We start from the raw sequence: 17,312 nt of genomic DNA, 5'->3' as shown, positions 1-17,312 counted from the left end.
CTTTCTATATATTTGCAGAACCTTACAGACTTTGGCTGAAGGCTCCCCTCTCCAACTACGAGAGGGGAGCCTTCAGCCAAAGTCTGTAAGGTTCTGCATACATAGCTACAACGTTGAGGCCAGCCTCTAGCCTCACATCTGTAGAATGCCATATACAGGGCAGCTTAATACTAAGGCCACCCAAATTTTGCAAGAAAAAAAAAAATACACACTGAGCAACTCTAGGCAAGGTAACCTAGTCGTCTGAGGCTAAGGTCTGGGACAGCGTACAGAGGTTGAACAGGAAGGGGAGCTTACTTATGCAAGTGAGCATTTCACAGTAGGTAACTTGTGCGGGCCACACTATTTCTACAAGAATACTACAATCCCTTTGCATGTCTATACAACATTTAGAGCATACAGTCACAGCTGACCAGACCAGCATGGAAAACCATCATAGGCAATACAACTGCCCCTACATACAAGAAAGTTCTTGAAACAAAAAAGACCTCTTCTTAAAGAGGCAGTCCCTCGTACGTACCCCTCTGTCCACAACATACTATCAACACTGACAGACCGTCTTGGTATGCCTCCTGCACACGCTGTTCCACTTACCATAGCAATCTTAACACTCCCTCCTTGGAGACATGCACTCTTTCTGCACACCAGAAGGTCAGAAAAGGAGTTAAACCTCTAATAGTCATTACTAGTTCTAAATACAGTACGTGCCAAACGTGGCAGCATCTATTGGCGCTGGCAATTCAATGCCAACTCCCATCAGGCCGCATTTTCACAAAGGTCGTTAAAGATGAGCCACACAGTCACTTCTGGGCAGCAGTTCCAAATGTACTGAACATGATTTTACTTGCATCCGCCGGCACGTGACAGACTCAATGACCCTGTTCCGGCCGTGGTCTTCAAGCAACAGCACCTGCCAGGACAAGCTTGACTTCAGAGGTGGACTCCAAAAGCAGCTGCTCGGTCTCATAAGCTGCTGGTTCAACGTAAACAGAGAACAGTTTCCCATAAGGCCTATAGCTGCCACGCAGAACTGTGCTCTTCACAAGCAGCGCACTGTCCAAATGTTTGGCTCCAAGACAGGAAAAGAATGTACTTTAGGATGAAGAGGCAGCGGTGGGAGATCGCATGATGAACATTGGGAAACTGTCCTGGATCCACTTGTCACGTGCTAAAAACAGGTGCGCTTGTTGCTATTATTACTGCGCTCCCACAACACCCAGCCACCCACCGTCCTACAAATAACCCAGTTGCTTGGCAGGATGAACACTCCAAAACATAGTGAATGGCCATTGATAATCCTTCTTCTCTACGACTAAGTTAGTTTTACCGCTTCACCCTGCAGAGCCAGTCGTTGCCCTACACTCTCTCATCTATCGGGCAGGGACCCTACGTGTAGGGAGGGACATGATATCAAAGTTGTGTTGGAGGGTTTGGGAGGAAGGTCAGCTGCTGGGACCAAATCAATAAAGAAATCAGATCCTTTGTTGGAGTAAGGTTGCTTGTAGCTAAACTAGACCTAGCTGCGCACTGGCCCGCTGAGGAGGCTCCTGCGATAGGGGAATGGACTAGCGGCATGAGCAATTGTGCCAGAACAGCAGAAACAGTGTATAGAGTGAGAGGTGGTCTTAAAAAAACATACAGAGATCTGGTGCAAATGGTGGGTTTATTCTCAAATTGGTGATGTCAGCAACAACTAATATACCAGTAATTGTTCCGCTGGTGGTTTTTCTAATGGTGACGGTCATGCCGGGCTTTACACTAAAGTGATGATTATTTGATGTACTTGTGCTAGGTACACATTTCAAAAATAAATTCAAAGATCTATGTAGGTGGTGCAAAGCATGCTTCTTCACCAAAAGCAACCCTTCAAAAAAGTGCAATCCCCATTCTAATAGGTCCTTGGGTGCAACCATGAAGGCCATGAAGTTTGAACGTGGTGTCCACCATACACACCTCATACCTTTCTCAAAGACACGGGCTGCTCCTTTCTTTCCCTTTAGCAATAAACGCCAAAAGATAGTACAAGTTAATAAGGCATGCAACCCTAGCATCTGGGATGCTACATTGATGCACAGACAAACTGGCAGGATACTAGGAAGACAGAGGGTTATCAGAATGCTCAACCAATGGAAGAGCAAAGCTGAAGAGGCCTGGATCAATCAAAATTGTATACTAGAAGATCTAAAGGAATCCCTTCTATGAAACCAACAGCAAAATGGCACAACAAAGTTCAACAAGCTTTACTTGATGCGACATGATGCAGAATGCTATGATCCCAGTAACACCACAGATGCACATTTACTTCCCATTCAATCGATCATTATTTTTAGGTACCACCATCTTAGTGTGGAGGGGTGTAGCAGCTTGTCCATTGGTAAATAGGACTTCCATGGCCACAAAAGGACAGCATCCATCGCATCATCGAGGGAACCCCCCGCTCAGTGCTCTTGGCCCATCAAAAGTACCAACTCGCTCCGGGTAGGATGTACTCACCCGCACCACGTAGTTGAACCTTCTGGAATCCAAAATAGCACTTGAAAAGTCCAGCCGGTTGAACGCTTCTCCCAGAGTGCAGTAGCCATGCCTCTAAGAGCAAAAGGAAAAATTAAACAGAACTGTAAGAAAGGAAAAAAAAGTCCATACTAAAATCCTGTGGTGTAATTGAAGCAGTTTGCTTGAAAACAGGCTGTGGGCAGTACAACCAAAAACACAAATATATATAGCAAAGCTAAGTCCGGCCATGTTGAGATCAGGCATACCAGCAGGGGAGGGGGCATGGCTCTAAACCCCCTGCAGCGGAGAAGGGGTAGGATACAGTCTCTTATAAACACCAGATACGGGTTTTTATTTTCAGTGAATAACTGATATTAATAAAACACCGATATACTGTTAAAATGCGTTGCACGTATAGTGCTTGAAAAACACAACATATGGAGACATTTTTGAATCAATTATTTTTGTGTAAACATAGACCATGGACATATTTATTAAGGAGCACTGTAACATTATGTTATCTACTCAAGGACAGACTGCCTGCGCGTCGAAAGGCCCCTTCCTGTCCTGCCGCCTCCCCAGGACTGCTTGCAGCTGAGAGGAAGGACGGGGGGTGAACAGTGGGAAACATATAGGCAAAAAGAGGGGAGATGGGACAATACATCCATCAGGAGTGGAGACACTGAATAGATAGGGCGTTGGTGCCGTCCTAATGATCTGGGGGACCTGCGATCACCCCATAAGAGGGTAAGCGATTGCCTGCCTGTGTTGCTGTTGCTTGAATGGATGGGGACAGCGGCATACTGGTAGAGGGTAACCCAACTCTTATTCTCAACTAATGCACTAACAGAATGCTTCTGTGGTGCAAAAACACTACTGCGCAGAAGCCTTCAGGTTTTGTGTTTTAATAATAAATGTTCTTCTAACATTCCCTCCGGCATAAACAGCATGGAAGGGGGGCTGCTTTTAATCTAATAGTCCAAATATGGATTCTAGGAGGGTCAGAAAGTGTTGTGGATATTGTTGCATCAAAATTGCTGTTTTTCGCGTATTGAATCGCCGATGCTGTGTGCCAGGCTATAGAGATATGTCTGATTGGGAGGGGGGAGATGATGTTCTACTGGAGAGCCGCTGAGGTGATGCGCCCTTTGTCTCCGCCTGAAGCGCAGCTGCACAGGGATAATGGACCAATTCACCCTGTTCGTTTGCGAAAGAACTGGATGGACACTTACTTCTTTTGTGCTCCCCTTGTGAACATAGATCCATTTCTCTTGGTGGAAATCTGTGGAGAACAATGGGAGTCATTATTACAGCAATATTATTTCAGGAGCTGTAAATGGATACATTGTCTACTCGGCACATTATAGACAGAATCAAATTTAAGATTTCACATTGTAAGTGAACGTTAATTGCCCCCTTTGGTGAAGTGAATGTTTTAGGTAATGCAGTTACTGCGCTTAGGACAGACTGAGACGAAGAATATACTAGTACTTACAGGTGGTGCCAGCAACACAGAAACACACTAAAACTCCGCACCAACCACTCCTGGTCAGATTCAGGGTGCGCGGCGAGCGATGGCTATTCCAACATCAGCAGCCACTGAAGAGCCCTAGCCTCTGTGACCCAGGTCTAGCTTCAGCACCCGCAAGGCAAAGCCTTAGGACTGAAGTATGGTCAAGTCAGCCTTAAACCCTGCCCAAGAAATCTTTTATTTTTAATTAACTTTGATTAAAATCATGATCCAGCAGTATGGTAGCAGATCACTCCAGCATAGGATCACAGAGATACAACAATTCGAGGCAAAGACAGGCACGCAGGCCCGAAACAACTCATCGGTCAGCTGAACAGACTTGCATTGGCATGTCTCAATAAAGATCATCAACAGAACTGTCACAACTGTGTATAACAAAAAAGGAAAAAAAAAACCCACACAGCATCATTAACATCACCCATCATTGATCGTCTCTATAGCTGCGACACAAAGAAAGCTCTACACCGAGGCATTTCAAACACATCTTAACACGTTTTCGATCATGCCCAGTTTCCACCAAGTGCTTCTACCAGCACTAAATGACAATATTCTTGTCTTCAAGACCTTCAACGCCACCCCCATCAATTTACACGCAGGCCATGTGAGCTACTCTAGCAAGTGAGACTTATTTTAGGCAAACATAAGTCAACGAAGAATCTCAAAAGCATTCACACTGTTGAATGCAATTCACAGTCAAGCTCATCGACCCTAGCGGATGATCAAGTTTTAGCTCTAGAGCCTTCATTCAGAGAACGGTTACCAACTAAATAAATAGCAGTCGGCCACTCAACACTTTGCATGACCATTCAAGAAGGTCTTTTCAGCCATCCACAAACCATCAGGACTACCCTTCTGCACTCCAACAAGGGAAGAAGTCCCCCATGGTTGCAGTTTGACTCGCTGAAGGACGGATCTGATATTCACCCAGCTTTGGATGCGGTTTGCACAGGAAGGAGAAGAGTCATGATCACGTTTGATCACCTGCATGGTCCTCAGTGCTATAAAGTGATGCTATAAAGTGATAGACCAGAACAAGTCAGCACTTTACTGAAGAATGACATGAATATAGTAGCACGTCATCCACTCGAGCTAGAGGTCATTTGTGTGGATAAAAGAGCATGCCTCTGGCGTTCCTATCAAAAGAAGCTTGTGTGGCCTGACCAATAGAGATCCAATGTATATATTCTGTGTGCTGCTGTCTTGTCATAAAGTCAAATCTGGCTTCTGGTAATGGTGTCAATTAGGCCCCTAATCAAACTTGTATGTCTCCTGCTAATCAAAGATCTTATGTCAAATCTTGCTTTTGTAAATCGTGTATGTAAACAATAAGCATGTTACTATGACCCCCAGTTAAACGCGCTCTTATGTTCTGCTCAGAGATCTTTCCCCGAATCTTGCTTTAGTACTCTCCTAATATAAAAAGCTCTACGGTCCTACCAGACAGAAGTCTTCCATGGATGTTGTCTTAGTTAATAGTGCACATATGCAATAAACTTGCCACAAGTACCCCCTAAAAAATCCAGATAAAACACCTTGCTGAAACAAGCCTTACGTTGAATCTTCGCTTTGTTATTTAATAAGTCCTTCTTCCTCTTCTTTGCCACCACGTCATAGTTGTTGCTGTTGAAAAGGTTCTCCTTATTGAATTCATCCTTCTTGCAGTAACTGCGAATGACAAAGACAAGAATGCAGTGCAGTGTTAAGGTAGCTACACAAATTATATTACTCGTACAACCTATTCCTGGATATAAACTGGTCAATTTTCCTAAATGTAAAACACACAAAGACTTCTCCAAAGTGCTCAATTAACTTTGTAACTACTCCAAAACTAGAACTGGCTTATACTTATAATTTTGCGTGAGGACATGCACCTTCTATTCTTCTTTGTTGCATTTCTATTCAAGTTGAACAAAAGCTGTGCCCACATGTAGGCTTCAATTAGAGACTTTATATATTTTGTAAAGCAAAAATCCCTCTTTCATCTAAGCAAAGTAGAATTGCAAACGTTAACATACCTTGCAATGGAACACAACATTTATATTTTCAGAAATTACTAACAGCTCCAATAATTCTAGCTGTTTCATTCTGCTACAAAAGTGCCTTGGGCAAGTAGATTCCTCATTTGGCCTCTACTGCTGTAGCCATCACCCATCTTCAGGGCAGGACAGCCATCCATAGGCATTACCGCTCTGGCCATCACCAGCCTGGAGGAGCATCCATCCACTCAGCCATTACCTCTGTAGCCATCACCGGCCTACAGGATAAGCCATCCACCCACAGCCATTACCCTGTAGGCATCCCTGGCCTCAAGGAGCGGCCATCCACTTACAGCCATTACCTCTGTGGCAACCACCGGCCTAAAGGATAAGGTATCCACCCACAGCCATTACCCTGTAGGCATCACCGGCCTGGAGGAGCGGCCATCCATTTGTTGCACATGTCATCGCTTTGCATGTGCCTGCTTGAGAAGACCCAAACCTGCTGAAGAGGCAGGTGCAACAGTATCTATCCATCACGATGAGGCACGTGGTTCCGGGAGAGGCCGCCTTGCAAAGCAGTAGTATTAAGGGGGAAGCGGCTGGAAGCAAAATACTTGCCACCAACTGGAGACAACCACTGAAGCATTAAATACTGCTTAGCTGCAACCAGCAACAGTAAACAACTCTCAGTACCTTCAACTAGTTTGCATGCAGCAGAAGATGAGCAGAAAGGTTTAGAGTTAACATGAGAAGACTAGATATCTTTAACACCATAATTCGGAAGGCAAGAACGGGGGCGCAGGGGAGGGAGGGTGGGAGTGTGTGTGTGCTGGGGTGGTCCTGGAAAGGGAGTTTTAACAGTACCTAGCACTTGGCTACTGCAAGTGGCTTTTACTGCCACAGTTTGTTTCCATGCTTGTATTTATCTTTGCTTCAAGGAAGAACATCGCCTCTGTCCTCTGGACAATACGCCATCGCTAGCACAGAGTACAGGACGATATGTCCTACACTTTAACCCAAGTAGTGTCTTTCACAGCATCTGCTGGTCTTTAAGGAGTACATTATCGGGCACCATTTTGTCAACTCTTCAAAAACAAGCATTAGCAAAGCCAACAGGTTTTGCCTATGTGAAATCTATCGACTTTGTCAATGTGTTTTTTATATGTTGCACAGCAAAAAGCACAACAGAGAGCAGGAGGGGTGAAGAAGAGGGACTGTAGACACATGCAAATCGATTTTTTAAAATAATTACCTGCTGGAGCCTGCAGCAAGTGAAAGGACACTGGCTGCAGACACAAAGCTGTGCTTGGTCCATGCTTCACGGAAGGAACAAATGGGGGAAGCCCCAGGAGAAAGCTGAGGTGAGAAGGCTTTGACCAATGAAAAGCAAGGAAACTAGGGTGACATGGGAGCCAACCAATGAGTGAGCTCCTAGCCAGTTTTAAGATTTTTTTTTTTTATTCATAAGAGATTTTGCAGGTATAGCGCAAGCGCTGTGTAGGCAAAATCTAACCAGTAGTTGAACTCTCTGCAACATTCCCATGCTCCTGTGGGGGCGGTATTGCAGTTTAGGGAGCAAGCAGATAACCCATGGTAGGCCTGCCCTCGGTTCTAGCCAGACTCCTATCCCGAACGTCCTTAACTTCGGTCTAGAGCCTAGGGCCAAATCTCGCTGAAAAACATTTTGCGGGTTTGCACAGTCAGCGGTCAGTGGGCATCTGTAGTGTTCTATCACTCCTCTTGGTACTTGCCTACAATGTCACACCATCTTGGGATGTAACAAAGTGATGGTGACAGAAACAATATAGCGGTCACAATAAAGCTTCCTAAATATCTCCAGCACAAGGCAATAGCTGCGTCATCACTTGAACCTTGTAGCACTGTTGGCTGTCTCGCAGTGTCCAAGTAGGCCATTCCAGGCTTTCCACCGCCGCTGAGATGTTCTAGGTATGCGTTCGGATCAGGTTCTGGCAAGGTGGCACTGGCAGAAGCACTCCCACCCATTCCCCGATTCTCGCTACATTATCTATAGTGGTCTGTATAAAAGGATACTAAGGCCACAACAGGCACACATGCTGCAAATTATTTCTGCATTTGTGCGCATTCAGTGGTTTTCACACATTTTCAGCAGCACGTAGACTGCGTAGACAGAAGTTATGTGCAGTGTTTATAAATGGCAGAAGTGTTGTATGCAGCGCTATGGATCGCATCCTTCTTCACAGGACGTACCCAGAAAATCCGGCTACTGCCCTTCACCTCTGAGCCTAAAGGCATCATCTGCTGCGTCCCTCAAGGTTCGTCCCTCAGACCGACGCAGTTCAACGCCTACAAGTCACCCCTGGCTGACATCGTCAGCACCCATGGTCTCAACATATGCAGATGACACCCAGCTCATCCTCTCACTCACGGAAGAACCCTCCATCACTAGAACCGTCTTCCATAATGCCATGACGAATGCCACCAACTGGATGAAGACCAACTGCCTGAAGCTAAACACGGACAAGACGGAAGTGCTGATTTTTGGAAACAGCTTCCCAAGGGACGACACTTGGTAGCTCATGGAACTCGGCCCAGCACCCTCACAGACAGACCACGCCTGCAATCTCAGCTTCATCCAACAACAAACTCACCATGAACCGCCACATCAACACCGTCTCACTCATCTGCTTCCACAACCTCCACGTGCTCCGTAAGATCTTCAAATGAATCCCTGTCAGCACCAGGAAAACCTTCCCTCAAGCCCTTGTCGCCAGCCACCTGGACTACGGAAATGCATGCTACCCGCAATCACCACCCAATTTCTGAAGAGACTCCAGCCGATACAGAACGCAGTGGCAAGACACTTCCTCGACCTCCCCAAGTGGACATACATCACCCCCCACCTCAGGAACCTCAATGGCTCCCCGTCCAGAAAAGATGTCAATTCAAGATACTGACACACCTACAAAGCCATCCACGACAAAGGACCAGCATACATCAACCACCGCCTGAACTTGTACCGACCAGCAAGAAACCTGTTGCGCCTGCCGCGCCCCTGCACACACTCTCCGCATCCCATGAAGCCACAGTTGAGGCCGTTCCTTCTCCTACCTCGACACCAAAGCTTGGAACGACCTTCCCCTTCACCTCCGAACATCAATATCTCTCACCAGGTTCAGAAAGGGACTCAAAACCTGGCTGTTCAACTGAATTCAGCAAGACCTCAGCGTCTGAATACCCTTACGGGTAGGTAGCTGTGCTCTATAAACACTGATTGATTGATATATAAAAGTTATTACATAAAAAGTCATTTTTGAGACCTTACTAGAATTCTGATAAAGGGTTGTGACATAGAAATATTTTATTTTCTGCTGAACAGGAATCTTAATTCTAAACACGAAGGGCCATTTAACAAGAGTTTGTGGAGTATTGGAAGTAGTAATTCCGGAGTACTTCTTTAAGTACTCTTTCATGTCACTGTAAATTAGCCCTAAAATGTCCATACTACCGATTAGTGAAAGTGGTATGTATTTGTACATGAATATTTCCTGAATATTCCAGTTTTAGCCTTTCTGGAGCCAATTCACAAAGGCATGTAAGAGTACGACAGGAGGATTATTTTAGGTGCTTTAAAATGCTTTTGAGAACAGGCCCCAAGGAGGAACAGAGTTTCTACCACCAATGGTCCCATCTATTGCTTCAACGACACAGCACAAGCGCCTCTGTGTGGCATTCAGCACTGGTCTTAACGGCATCATCATGCCTCAAAGTCTGACCTGGACATTACAGACACATGACTTGCCAGGTTCTTCTGCAAATGCTCTCACTGATCAGAAACTTGGGGTTTCCCTTCGTCAGCAGACATGCTCTCCTAGGATCCTCGGCACTCTTGTAGTCCAAGTATACACAAACTCCCAGTTTCACAAAACTCTGCCACTAAAACACAGGCATCTACTCCCTTAGGTTATCTCCTACATATGGTATAGATTTCCCTCTTGCATTGGATTCCCAATGAATGGCAGGCTAAATACTGCAATCTACTACAGTCCTAAATTAGAAGCAATTTTCCAATGCAATTAAAAATTACTCATGCAGATTTTCCATACAATGGAAAGAATGCATGCGTAAATCATGCACATTTTACATTAGCACAATTCACTGTTTTCCTGGGGGGGGGGGGGGGGGGGGGGGAAGCAGCGTTCAGATGTAGGAAAAAAAATACCCTAACATCCTATGTTTGCCTTTTGATGAAGAATTGCTCTACTAGACCACAGATATAAAGAAATATGACACATTTGGCTTCCGGTCAAGAAGTAAGATGCTATACGAGACATAGTTGCATCAGTAGCTTTTGGTAGGTGGCTTTTTAAGCTGTGCATTAAAAAAGCACACTAGAAGTGCACGTGTGCACTGCGACATGCGATAATGCAATAGTGAAATGAGTGGAGCTGTTTAAAGACATCCATGGTGCAACCTGCATTGACATTCACAAAAGTGCTCACATTCTGGGACACACTAGTGAGTGTGCGTAATCAAGGATTCTGGTGGCAGTTCAGGCGGATGGGCTGTGTCACACGACAGCTCCAGAGAAGGTACTAGCAGTCACCAACTCCATTTCACAAGGGAGGAGCTTCAGTGCATGTCTGCATGGGCCTGTAGATCTAGCCCATGCCACACGCGTCTGTGTCTGCATGGGCCTGTAGATCTAGCCCGTGCCACACGCGTCTGTGGCGTCTTAACCTCTCCCAGCAAAAACAGGCACTAATAAGTGTGGCCTTGTGATGTCAGTGCTTTTAATTTTTTTATTACAAGTATATGAAACACAAATAAAAACCAAAGAAAAGATACCGCTAACTAATCTTTTTGGGTATTATTATTTGCGGCTGAGACAGGAATAACAAACTAACCAAGCACTCAAATCACAGAGAGCTACAATATATTTAAACCTTTTTTTGCAGCAACTTAAAAAGCAGATAGACTATACATCCCCAACCAACTAGGCAGTTGAAGTGCAAGCAAAATACATATTTGGTATTTAAAGTTAAAATAAAAAAACACTTTAAACCACCGTTGTCACTTAAATCAAATGAACTGTTTTTAGGCAGATGAGAACAACGTGCACAGGCTTTGTGCAGTGTCTCAAAGTGAAGGGTGCCAATAGTTGAAGTGGGCTGAACCACTGCCGATGCTGCGGTGGGTGAAAGCAGAACAGGCCAATGCATGAAGTCTGTTGACCAAAAGCCCCGTCTATGTATATTATGTATTTTTAAGTGAAAAACAATAGTCTGGCAAGGCAGCTAATACTAAGTATAAGGTAAAAACTAACAAGCATTGGCATAGCCAATAGGTCTCGCCTTTGGGACCTTATAAGTGTTTAGCCATGCAACAGTTGCATAACTAAATACTTATAAGGTCCCAAAAGCGAGACCTATTGCTTATGCCAAGCAGCCGTGGGGCCGCGAAAGTGATCGCGATCAAACATCAAAGCGGCTGTGCGGCCGCGAAAGTGAAAGTAATCGTGGTAAAGCGGCGCGCGCGCCCGCGCACATGCACTGTAGCTCTAGGCTGGCCTGGTAGCACTTTTTGGAGCCCTCTCAATAAGTCTCGCCAGACCAGCGCATGCGCTGGGTCAGGCGAGACCTATAAACATATTCACCCCTTTGACTTATTACTGCTTGCGGTACACACAAGTTCTACAACTTAATAATTAATATATCTGAATAATTAGGATATGTTAGGTCCTACAGAACTCTAAAAGAGCCTTGAGAAAGCCCCCGCCACAAAGGCATTGTAAAGGGTGAAACACGTGCTCTGCAAACACCAAGGACAAAGCAAAAGGATTTGGAACAGAAGCCGCTGCATGGAAGTGTCGTTTCTCTAACCCTTGACCTCAGCACCGGGACTAAGCAGATATCTATCAGGAGAACAAGACGCAGTCATAATACAAGGTCACCCATGAGGAGGAGTTGGCCCACCCCCTGGAGAGTTTCAAAGAGTTTTCCAGCAGATTAGAAACAATCTTAAAGGCATTGTGGGTAAGGAGGGAGCAAGCTTGCATAACTCACAAAAACAAGTTTAAATAGGTTCTTGTTTACAAGATAAGTCCGTTTCGCCGAGGACTCAGTGCCCCGGTCCTTGGTGTCGGTTCACCATCATAATGTATTCTGGGGGTGCTGAACTAACACATCTGAAAACAAGGATTGCTAGAAAAGTCCACCACTGGTGCTCCGTGTCCTTGGTAATGTGACGTCTTCTGCTAACAGTATGTCTGGGTGAACGGCTTGGTGGCCTTTCTTGTTTGCACAATGTTAGGTACATGTTTGGTTTATATTGCTCCTTCTACGAGGCCTCGTGATCCACTGGCCACCAAGAGCACCGATATGAAGTAATTTGCCCAGGATCACACGGTTAAATTGTTAAAATGTGGAAGCCAGAATCATAACTAGGTGCCCTCGCATCACAGCTGACAATGTAGCCACCAGCCCACATCCTCTGCAGGGAAGTGGGAAGCCGCATATCACATGCCTGTGACAGAGCGTCTGCGCGCACCAGCCGGGGCCTGGACCCCCCTCCTCCGCGCACGGCCGCGGCCCAGCTCCCGCCGGCGGGCTGAGTCACTGTTTATAACCGCCCGCACAAAGCAGCTTTCTGGGGATAAACAGAACGTGAGAGCTAAGGAGCGGATTAACCTCTCCAGCCCAGCTGGGCGCTCTGCAACAGCGTATATATGGACACTCTCTCTGACATATTTAGAACAAAAAAGGTAGTTTTCAGGTTGGCTTGCCATAAAAATCTGGGAATGCATCATTGTAGCTTTGATATCTCGGTGTTCGATCAGCCATTGCAAGGGGCACGAGGGAAGACAGAAATAACAAATGCGTCAGAGCAGACACTGAGGCTCGCCAACGCGGCATCATAGCAGGCTCCTGGGTGGGGGGAGGGGGTTCTGTACAGAGAGCGCCCGTGAAAAGGGAACTAAGAAAGCAACGCACAGAGGCGTTCCGTGCGTGTACAGTTCTGGTGCTGGTGCACATCTGAAAACATGGACATCTATTGGGCGGTATGGGTGAATGTCCTGAAAGTAGCTTCGGGCTGGGACAGAAAATAGACATTAAAAGTGTCTATCATTAGCAAATCAGAAAGCTAAATAAAAAGTTGCCCACATTCTTCAACTCAGGGCAGTTCTGAACCCGTAAAGACACACTGTGTGGGCTGTTTCGCAAGGTATATGCGACAGCATGCATTTGTGGTTGCTTCTGTCAATGTCTGTGGTGATTAGCAGGGAAATGAACAGTAAAAAACAAACCATCAGACCAAAAAAACAGTCCCACAAACAGACAAAAAAACTAGCTCACACACTGACCCATCAGAGCAGCTCTTCTGCGCTGCCAGGTTGTCCTGTGGGCCAGTCACCCCTGACAACAGGTGCACAGCAGCGGAAACAACAGGTATAACTGAGTGCAGGGAAAGGGAGGCCTCGGAAAGGTGACATCGCCATTTCCTAGTCAGAACGCAGGAGCAGACCGACTGTATGTCTGTGGGTTCCGCTCAGAGTAAAACCCGGAACAGCCCGTCTCCTGCAGGCCCCGTTATCTCTCTGGACAGTGGCGATGGCACCGAGTGGCAATCCACCTATGATAGGCTAAACCCACATTGACGGCGCCCATGCATTAACCAGCTGTAACCCGAGTTCTCTGTTGCACCCCAGTCACTTTCTCTCGTTCTTCTGTGTCAAGTGTAAGTAACTCACCCAGTCAGTCCTGTACAATACCAGAGGTGAAACCACAAGTACCAGAATGCACAGACAAATCAACAAAGGCTCGTATAACCCACGCTCATTTAACATGAGACCAAGTGAGGCCTCAAACCTACATGTTAATAAAAGCGCCTAGAAGCAGAACCGGCTGCGAAGTATCCGCCTCGGTGCAGAATCCTTCAGAGGAATGACGTCAGTGCTTCTATCCGCCACTCACTCACCTGCTGAGGTCATTGATATAGTTGACCTTCTCTTCCAAAAACCGTTTCCATCCGTCATCGGTTTTCACCCAGTTCTGCCCCGGGGACCTCCAGTCCTGCCCTAAAAACGGCATCTTCGGGGATGCTGATGGAGAGGTGACTGTGAGGGGGAAACTGCGCGCTCCTCGGCCCGGCCTGGCTCTCGCCCTCTCGGGGATATCTGTCCGCTCTGCTGAGATCTGATTTTCTGCCCGACTGCTCCCCCAAGCTGCATTTATATCAGCTGCCTTTGTTGCCGGAAATGTGAGCTGCTCCGCCCCCGACTCAAGCACGTGGCTTTGTTGATGCACTAATCTTTGTTGTTGCAAAATCCGCCAGTGGAAACTTTGTACCACGTGCTCTCTGCTGCTGTTGCTACCCGGCTCTGCACCTCAGAAACAGCTGCTCGTCTGCAGCAAGAGCCAGTCATGAAACGACCAGACACAAAGCACAGGTAGAAGAAACAGGATCTCCGCAGCCAATCAACCCTCGGTGTAGGAGGGGGAACAGGGTGAATTATTCGTAATTCTTTCTGGCGTCTGCTGTTTGCACTGGTACTGCGCTGCTTGGCATGTCTACAGTCCGCATCTTCCTGCCCGTTGGAGAAATTATCTTTGGTTTACAATTTCCCAGTTTTTTGTGTGTGACTAAGCAGCCCTGGAAATGGATCTACCATCAAGCAATTCCAGTGAAACGCCAAGCAAATATGTAATATATATTTGTCCGACCCTAATCACTTCAACTCTTCTTAAAATGTAATCTTGAGTTAATTTGCAACTTGTATATATGTGACTCTAACCACTAGAATCTGTAGTAGACCTATGTACTTACTACCATTCTTATGTGAGTTTAGAGTTTGTTTAATTTATTTTCTGTTATTCAATTGCTCTGAAGTCCTTATGTAATGTAAGTGGTCCTATTGTAAAGCGCTCTGACACCTTCGGGTAAAGTTCGCTCTATATAAAAACGCATAAATAAAGAAGGACATTGATTCACCAAAATTTAGCGGAAGTGACATCACATGCTCTTTGACCCCGATGATATCACTAGAAGGGACAACGTGACCTTAGATTCTGAAGACATTAACAACAGTGAATTAAAAAAAAAAATAGAATAAATAATAATGTAAAACAAATATTTAATGTGCATTTTTCCATTCAGTCAAAATTGTAAAATTATTGATGGCCAAAACTGTGAAATACTGAGCGTTGCAGCAGCCAAAGTAGCTGTTCTGCCTTTGGTCAAATACACAGCAGGATACCATAGTTACTGGGATATATTGCTGTTTTCCTGTCTCCATGCGCTGCCACACTTTAGGCTGCCATGCACCAACGCACACACCCTTGTACAACAGGACAAGCGTGTGTACTTATTGTCAACCACATGGGTTGTACTGGAAGGGGGCCCCTCTAGTGTAAAAACTGTGCTTTAATGCTTTCCCAACTTTGTATGTGTTCTGAACAGGGCAGCACATGTGAAGTTGAAAACAGGTGGAGAGTGGTTGCCTGGAAACGCCCATGTACCATCCATGGTACGCTCCCTTGACACAAAGATGCGCAAAGCAGTGCAGAGAGCTGTCTGCCTTTACTTCAGGCAAGTTTCCAATGTAAACATGTTTTGTTTTGGAAAGAAAATCCCACCACAACGCTTCACGTCAAGTTTGTGAACACACACCCAGCGCAAAGTGTTAGTAAGTCTGGTCCCAAGTTTCAATTGAAATGAAGGTGTTCTCAGCAGATCCTGCAACATTATCAGCCTCACTGGAATTAAATTGCAAACTCTTAGAGAGGGCTTTAGTGTCATTTTTAGGTGGGCATGCAGCACCACAGCTCGTACAATAATTATGAGACTTTTTTTTTTAACACAAATTCACCCATTTCGTTGTTATCTTTAACTGCAATACAGTCCAGTTTTCACTTCAATTGAAACTTCATGTTTGCTCAGTAATTCACAGCTTCACGGGTGTCATTAATTTTGCAATTTTGAATGAATAGAAAAATGTACACTCAAAAATCTGATATTTTTCTAATAAATGCTTATCTTCAGTCATTAACAGATGAAAAATGAAACATTTGTAATCTTACATTTGCATTTTGATCCTCAAGCCTTCCATGTCAATCCCTGCTACTTACACAGCGCTGAAGCTTGTGCCTCCGAACAGTGGCTTGTGACAGGACCTCTTTCAATTCAAGTCATCGCAGACAGATGGCATGGCAGGCTCAGCAAGCGTCCCGTCCCCAGATAGTGATGTTCCAGTGTGAGCTTGGTGAAGTGAACAGTTCAAGTTTTCCCTAAGACTTTCCATAACTGTGTTAGCAAATCCCAGGACAGATGTGTGGAAAGTATTGTTTTCCAGGAAAAACTGAGCAGAGGTAAAAAATACAAATAAAACACAAGCGGAATGTTAGAAATATATTCAGCTCTGCAGAGCAGCAAACCAATAAAATCACGTTTTGTCCTGTAGATGGGGGTCACAAGGAACTGGCGAGGGCTGGCAAGCTGTAGTCTAGAGGTCACAGTTGCGAACCCCTAAATGACTTTATGGGAGACACATTTAAATAGTCTGATATCCCTATAAACACACATGTTCCCTGACATGCATGTAACATAATGATACTGCGAAAAAAGTTCAGATATGAGAGAATATGTAAAATCAGCTTTTTTCCCTTATAATTCATAATTTTGTAAAGCATGAACATGTCACCCCTTAAGGGTATCAAGGCGCTGGATGCGTTGGGGAGATTAAAAGAGCTTTTGCCCAGAGTCACATGGTGCTGAGCTGAGCTGCCGCTGGCACCGGGATCGAACTGTGAGCCCCGCACTCCGGAGTCAGCCGCCCTGGCCGCTGGGCCACACCTCTCCCTTTCCTTGATGACCCCAAATCATTTTCCCAATCGTGCTTATGAGAATTGAGAAATAATGTAGGGTGACTATTACTACCAGTGGTGCTTGCCTCAAGGTCAGTAGAGGACCTCTTGTGCGGATGATAATCAGCACCTAGGGATCAGCCAAGAAGAAGCAAAGAAAGCACGTTTTGAATCAATGGATGATCTTTCTGCCATCAGCAACTTGATAGCTGTAGAAAGCAGGGATTACTGTTGGTTAGTGCCCTCTTTCAACACCAGCACAGATCAGGCAGCCCAAGGGATTTTCTAATTAGTGCATGATTTTTTTCTCTCAAAGTAGCTGTGCAGTAATTAATGTGGAAAACAGAAAAAACGACTTTTTTAAACCAGGTCAGCATCACCAAAATTTAAAAGAGGGGAACAGTGCACAACATTCAACGAACGAATAGGAGCAGATGAGCTGAAAAAAGACCCCACGCTATCAGACAT

The 17,312-nt window shown here is 45.5% G+C and overlaps 1 protein-coding gene across 1 annotated transcript in view; it reads right to left on the bottom strand.

The window, feature by feature from the left end:
- FBXO32 (F-box protein 32) overlaps positions 1-14,237 on the bottom strand; it is a 28,473-nt gene extending 14,236 nt beyond the window's left edge. The window contains exons 1-4 of the mRNA XM_085604994.1: positions 13,960-14,237; positions 5,577-5,689; positions 3,726-3,775; positions 2,494-2,586 (exon numbers count right to left, since the gene is read on the bottom strand). Coding sequence (XP_085461120.1) covers positions 2,494-2,586; positions 3,726-3,775; positions 5,577-5,689; positions 13,960-14,072 — 369 coding nt within the window. The 5' untranslated portion in view covers positions 14,073-14,237. The remainder of the gene's footprint in view (positions 1-2,493; positions 2,587-3,725; positions 3,776-5,576; positions 5,690-13,959) is intronic.
- Between the last annotated feature and the right edge of the window lie 3,075 nt (positions 14,238-17,312).

Source organism: Triturus cristatus, chromosome 5_1 (assembly GCF_964204655.1).
Source record: "Triturus cristatus chromosome 5_1, aTriCri1.1, whole genome shotgun sequence".
NCBI classification, from domain to species: Eukaryota; Metazoa; Chordata; class Amphibia; order Caudata; family Salamandridae; genus Triturus; species Triturus cristatus.
This window is presented reverse-complemented; position numbering and strand designations above follow the sequence as displayed.